This window comes from Olea europaea, chromosome 5 (assembly GCF_002742605.1).
Source record: "Olea europaea var. sylvestris chromosome 5, O_europaea_v1, whole genome shotgun sequence".
NCBI lineage: Eukaryota > Viridiplantae > Streptophyta > Magnoliopsida > Lamiales > Oleaceae > Olea > Olea europaea.
The window spans coordinates 3,902,257-3,909,303 of NC_036241.1; the positions used below are offsets into that span (position 1 = coordinate 3,902,257).

At 35.3% G+C, this 7,047-nt stretch overlaps 1 protein-coding gene across 1 annotated transcript; it reads left to right on the top strand.

Annotated features, from left to right (window-relative positions):
• Positions 1 to 864: 864 nt before the first annotated feature.
• On the top strand, positions 865 to 4,984 carry LOC111394927 (jasmonate O-methyltransferase-like). The gene is made up of 4 exons (XM_023020973.1): positions 865 to 952; positions 1,346 to 1,750; positions 3,011 to 3,283; positions 4,420 to 4,984. The coding sequence occupies exons 1-4, from the start codon at positions 878 to 880 to the stop codon at positions 4,801 to 4,803; spliced, it is 1,137 nt and encodes a 378-aa protein (XP_022876741.1). The 5' UTR covers positions 865 to 877; the 3' UTR covers positions 4,804 to 4,984.
• Positions 4,985 to 7,047: the final 2,063 nt, after the last annotated feature.

Genomic DNA, 7,047 nt, shown 5'->3' on the forward strand with positions numbered 1-7,047 from the left:
TTTTATGGCTTGAATGAAAATATTCATAGGACATTTAAGAATGCAATCAAAATTCAAAAGGCAAGATTTTGACTTGGAGGCAGGAACACGAGGTGGTGGGGTGGGAGGCTGCGGAGGTGGAGATAGTAACATCACGCCTGGAATGAAAATATTTCATACAACATTTTAAATTTCGATTGTCCTAATTTATCTTATGATAGGGAGTTGTCATTAAGTTTTTATATTACCATCGTAAAAGAGAGAAATAGAGGTTAAAGTAGATAAGTTATGCGATTTTCTGTCAAAAACATTTTTCATCTTAGTGAATTAATGCATGGACGGAAGATTACATAGTCTCATATTAAAGTGAACTTTTTATAAACCTTTTGTCTCTTTATTTCTTTCTACAATTGACTATTTGCAGTGGAATAGCGTTATGATTTCTAATTCTCTCCATTTAAAACATTTAAAATAAATGTTTCCGGGTGACCATTGAGAGGGAAGATTTATTAGTTGGCGAGGTTGAATATAGCATAGTGACATATGTTACAATTCTGCTCCGAGTGAATGTAGGAAGCGTAAGGAAGAATGTAGCTAAGTATTGTGGTCATTATAGTTCAAGCTACGTAGGCTTGGCATACAACCTAGGGGTTCTTAGCCGAGAGAAACAAAACAAAGGGCTATGATGCGGGGTAATTTATTACTTTTAAATGCCAGTGACTAACATTTATCTACAAGTTAGGTAACTTAGATGACATTTAGATATAAGCTTGGTGACTGAAATTGTAATTATCCCATTTCTTCTTGTGTGTACTTATAAATAGAAGCAATATATTCTTAATGCATTCATATCAATTCTAGCTGTGGAAATTCAGAAGCAAGAAAAAAGAGCAGAAAGATGGAAGTGGTGCAAGTTCTTCATATGAACAAAGGAGAAGGGGAAACCAGCTATGCCAAGAATTCAGTTGTGCAGGTTCCATTTCTTGCTAACGTTCAGTTATTAATACTAGAAAAATTCTAAATTTATAATTACTACGATTCTAGTGAGGCTGCATGCACAAAATCATTTTTAACATAAATATCTGTGAATTTATCTTTCGGACGTAAATGTCAAACTTCAAAATTTCTTAGTTTGCAAGTTATTAACTGATCAATATTAGTGATACCATCAAAAAGTCCTCAAATGAAATATTCATTTACAAAAAAAAAAAAAAAAGGGTGTATAATTTTAAACAAGTTTGTTAAACTTTTAGATAAGTATAACGATCTGAGCTTTTAGATTTGAGGATGAACTTAAAAAGTTCTTCCTCTCTCTGTTGTTTAGCTTTCTGATACTGTATTTTGAAACATTTCCATGCAATTGCAGAAGAAGATAATATCAGTTGCAACTTCAATAATCAAGGAAGAAGTGCAAAAGTGTTTGGAAAAGAATTACCCTGATAGTATGGGAATTGCAGATTTGGGATGTTCATCTGGACCTAACAGTCTAATGGTAATTTCTGATCTAATAGATACAATATATGCCACAAGTAATCAAAAGGAAATTCCATTACCGGAGCTAAGGGTTTCATTGAACGATCTTCCCGGCAATGATTTCAATAACATATTCATCTCTTTGCCGGAGTTCTACAATCAACTCAAAATGGAGAAGAACATTGGACCGGAAGGGTGCTTTATTTCAGGTGTGCCTGGCTCTTTTTATGGGAGGTTGTTTCCTAAAAAGAGTCTGCATTTTGTTCACTCTTCTTCGAGTCTCCATTGGCTTTCGCAGGTTAGTTTCATTGCCTCGAACAACTTTCATAAATTGATAGAGACGAGACAAAAACTCATGACTTATGTATGCCGTGATATGACAATCTCATATAAAATCTCATACACTAACAAGACACATTTTTTTAATTCAAATTTGATCTAATGTTTGTCAAACACTTCAAAAGTATGCCTAACTATATAAAACAAACCGTGTATGAAGAGGAGCCTCATGTTACTTGAATTGGGCTCTCCATCTGTCAGAAGTTTTAATAGATAAAGCGATACGTTCCCCCCAGCTAGGTTATTATTTTGAGTAAATAACAATTTATTTAAATAAATTGTATGAAGAATAGGCATGTGAATCATAATTTAAAAGTGTAATTTCGTATGGTTCTTGTGCAATACTTGTCCTGGTTTACATGTGCCCAAAAAAAAAAAAAATGAAATTTAGATGTGACATTATAATCAAACAAAACCACACAAGGAGAAAAACCATTTGGTCCCCATAATCAATACGAGGAAGAAGAATAATGAGTGGAAAGAAAAAGACAATGGCGATTGACAATTTGTTTCTTCCTCTCATTTATTGTTCACAATAAGAAAAATATCTACGAAAGCTAATATTATTAATATTATTTCATTCTAAGAATTGTATGTCGATATATCATATACACATATAGATACGGATAGGCTTGCATACATGAACAGGATAAGACCTTGTAAAAAATAAAACATAGAAGAATTATTGAGATATTAAAGTTTTAGGAATAATTAAGAATTGCCTATAATTTCTGTCTTGTTCTCCTTCCTATGTTGTGTTAGCTACGAAAACCTACATCCCGTCTCCATCTTTAATTGGTGGACCACTACACATCGCTTGTACCTATTTTGTAAAGAAATATCTAAGGCTTAACCGAATAGTGCTTGAGTTGAATTTTCGAGCCTAATCCTTGATTTAAAAATAAATAAATAAATAAATAAAGAACCTTGATTGGGCTTCTTTTACTATCTATAGCAACGAAAAGTTCTTGTATCAACTTACATTGATGAAAATATTTAGTTATATTTAATCTTCTGTTTGTTGTTCTTCAAGGCTAACACAGTTTCTCATAGACCAGTGACACAGAGACTTAAAACGCATAGTTTTTACCGACTCTGTTACCATGCTGAAATACTCATGTGAATTAAACATCCATAAGCAGAACACCCAACTATGCCATTTTCCATTTTTCTTAATTTTACAACTTAATAAGGTAAAACACATCATCATTAACTTCAGGTTCCACGAGTTTTGTATGCAAACATACTCAAACCTCTGAACAAAGGAAAGATCTATATATCAAATTCAAGTCCAAGAAGCGTACTCGATGCATATTTATCACAGTTTAAGAGAGATTTCTCATTATTCATGAAATCGCGATCGGAAGAAATGGTTGTTGATGGACACATGGTGTTGTCATTCATGGGCAGACTCTCTTCAGATCCCTCATCAGAAGAGAGTTGCATGCAGTGGGAACTCCTAGCACAAGCTCTCATGAGTATGGCCTTAGAGGTAAATTATTATTTGCTAAATTATTGGTGCAATTTTTTTCCCCACCTATTGACGTTGTGCAACTTGGTTCGCAATCTTCGGATTTTGGCAACTAGATCCCAACTTTTAAAAGGGTGTTTGGAAGATATTTTTATGTAAAAATGCATTTTTTGAATAGTAAATTGATGAGAAATGTAAGGTTGAAAAATAAGGAAAAAATTTTGATTTACGTATAATATTATTTTAATAAAGAATGTGTAGTTGAAAAGAAGAGACAGAAAAATTTTAAAAAATGGGTACCAAACGGGGCCTAAGTTTTGGGGTTCATCGATTCCAAGTAAACCTTTTTTATTCAATTGACCTTAAAAACTTTGATTTTCATTAAAAAGATATTTTACATCTATTTTTAATTAAAACAAAAAAAATTTAAGAGAAAAAAAAATTCGGAATGTTGTCCCTTCCCATGCACTCCACCATCAACCTTTCTCCCCAAACCCCAAAACAACTTTTCTCATTTATGTTTCCTTTCTTTTTATTAACTATTTATTTGGGAAATTTTAAAAAATATTAATAAAACTTTGAAGTCAAAGTCAATATTAATTTTAATCACACATTTTATAGATCTACAACCTTATCAAGTTTTCAATCACACATTTTATTATTTTATCCAAACCCGCTAATTTTTTTTTATAAAATCCACTAAAATTATGTGTTTATATATCACTTACATCGGATTTGTGTAATCAAATCAAATTCTCTCTCAATACGTTTCTCAAATAATCCAATTCATGAGGATTATTTCCCAACTAATGAAGATATCTTAGTGGAATTGCCACATATGAAACTGGGCAATTTTGCAAAGAAATAGCTCACTTGTTTCTCAATATGAAATGGGAAAAAATGATGCTCATTCTCATTTATTTTATTGTTGATCATGTCCTTAGTTGTTCGAAGAAATCCCTTAACATCAATTTTTTTTTTTTTTTCACAAGCTGATATGAGATACGAAATACAGTGATTTTACTAAAGTTCAAACAGTGAACCCAATTTCAAGTATTCTTCATAGAAAAAGTTGATCAAATGAATGGTACTTTTAGTATGTGCGTTTATATGCCTGCATGCAAATCCTTATGCTTACGCAAAATTGGTGATTTCAGGGTCTTATTGAAGAAGAGAAGATTGATTCTTTCAATGCACCCTATTATGCTCCATCTATTCAGGAAGTAAGATCTGTAGTAGAAGAAGAAGGTTCATTCACCATTAATTGTCTTGAGGCATTCGAGATTGAATGGGATGGGGATGCTCCAAGCAATAATAATTTCCAAAAATACACTGATAAAATCGGGAAAAATAACTTTTCAAGGGGACTGCAAGTGGCTAAAACAATTAGGGCTGTGGTTGAATCAATGCTGGAAGTCCATTTTGGAAGAGAAATCATGGATGAATTGTTTAAAAGATATGCTGAGCTGGTTGGTGATTATTTTTCCAGAACTAGGGCAAAATACATTGACTTGGTAATTTCTTTGACCAAAAAGGGTTAATTGATGTAATAACTAAGGAAATTATTCATAATGTTTACTCGTTTTACTGAATAATGTTCTTGATTTATCCGTTATAAGTGGGATGACCATGTTCTTCGGTATCCTCGTGGATACTCGTATAATTTGAAAAGTTCTAATCTAGAATGCTGGTGTAATATTTATGACTATAATTAGTTTGCAAATTTCCCCAAAGAATGATGATCTTGATTTTCTAATGTTTATGATGCAATTTAATTTGCATGTATGATATGTTCTTCCTTTTACAAATTTAGCTCTTTTTCAAGGCTAAATACACAGAGTTTTCCAGTGTGGCTATTTTATATTTCATTTAAGTGGCTACATATTTAAATTTTAGCATTAGCGACCACACACATCATTAACGAAGCCCCCAAATAACCACATACATAGCAAGAGCTCCTAAGAGTTTAAAATGGTAGTGGAATAATACCTCCTAATCTACTTGGTGGCCTTTAGCGTTCCTAATACTCCAACAGGCGTGTGTAGCCTAAAAAGTGAGGGCGGGGCTTTCTTCCCCGTTTTACCTCCAACATGAGAATCAGTATATGTGTTAGGAGAATAAGAACGGAATTCAAATGGCTGAAAAATATGCAATCATCCATACATGTGTCACCCTCGGGGGTATTTATAGATGCTGAAAGTCGAGTGAGAGCAGGGTAGGTTGTGAAGCCACGTTTCCCCTAGTTGGCCTTTCCATTACCCCCATGTTCTGAGTGGGGGGTCTTAACTTTCCACCTGGAGGTTGTGCCCGTAGTAACCACCATTTAACTTTTTCAATTCATCAGAAATTTTATAGCTAAGTGTTGAGATGGCCCTATTGATGGTCTCACATTGATGTAGAGCAACCAGAGGGTCAACGGTCTCTCGTAGAGATGGAGCACTCAGGGGGTCGACGGTCTCTCATAGAGATAGAGCATCCCTAGGGGGTCAACGGTCTCACGTAGAGGTAGAGCGTCCCCGGTGAGTCAACGGTCTAGCATAGAGGTAGAGTGCCGAGGGATCGATGGCCTTGCGTCGACGTGTAGTGACCTACCTCGCTCATCTTCGAAGGTGGCCCTCTATGCTAACTTATATCATTAGCCCCTATTCCTTCTCGATGTTTGTCGACAAGGGGTAGCAATTTCCCTTATCTTTTTTTGGTACATAAGTGGTTCATATAAGTCAAGCAGTATAGTTAAGTTTAGCAAGCTATTTCACTGTACATTTGACATCCAACCAATGGGCCAAACCTTGGAGGGAATTTCCCCCCAAAAAATTTGGACTTCTTGCCTATAAAGGGGGTGGTCTCCGGCTTGGAATCATTTTTACTTTTTCCCAACATCCTAGACTTTCTCTCCTTCAAGGTATCATCTTCCTCTTTCATCCCAAGATTTTTATTTTGAATTTTGCTTTCCTCCTCTTTCATCTTCTCCTTTTTCTTTTCTTTTCTTTTCTTTTTTTTTTTTTTTCCATGGAGAAGACTATTATCACATCTTCTTCCAATGAAAGTAGCGACGAGGAGTATAGTGGGTCGACTGAAGCTTCGTTGGAAGGGTCGATCGACGGAGATGAATCCCCATCGACCAGCCAATGGCTAGCAAGGCTGGTCAAATAACAACCAGCACGAATGGTTGATTGACCAATCGCAAGGCTGGTCGACTTTTGGCCTCCTCCGGGCTGGTCAACCTTCTGGTCTCTTGGATAGGCTACCTAGTGAATACTCCCCTTTTTCCGATAGATTCCCTTATGATTTTGATAATGGGACTCATTCAACCGAACCTCATATGCTTATTTCGAACTCTCCTAAGAGACACATTGGCTCTACCAAGCTTCCAAATCAAAACTTACAAATTGGAAGTGATCCGACCGGTGAAATTGTCCCTCTCGAGATTCCAAAAAATTATAGTCTCTACAATTCCCGCTAAAGTTAGAAAATGCCTTACCAGGTATGATCAGGTCGATGACTATATCTATAGAGCCCCGGTCCCAAAGAAAGACTCCCTGGGTCTAACCCCTACAAAGTGGCGGTGTATAAGGATATCATGGATGGTGATTTTTGATTCTCCATTCATCCCTTCTTTGTGTCGATTTTCAATGAATTTCACCTCACTCCTAGTTAAATAAACCCAACGCTTGGAGAAAAGCATTGTACTTCTTATATGTTTGCCTTAGGAGGAGAATTCCACTTTCCACAGACCTCTTTAGGTGTGTCTTTGATATGCATGAACTAGTTCAGTGCAATGCATT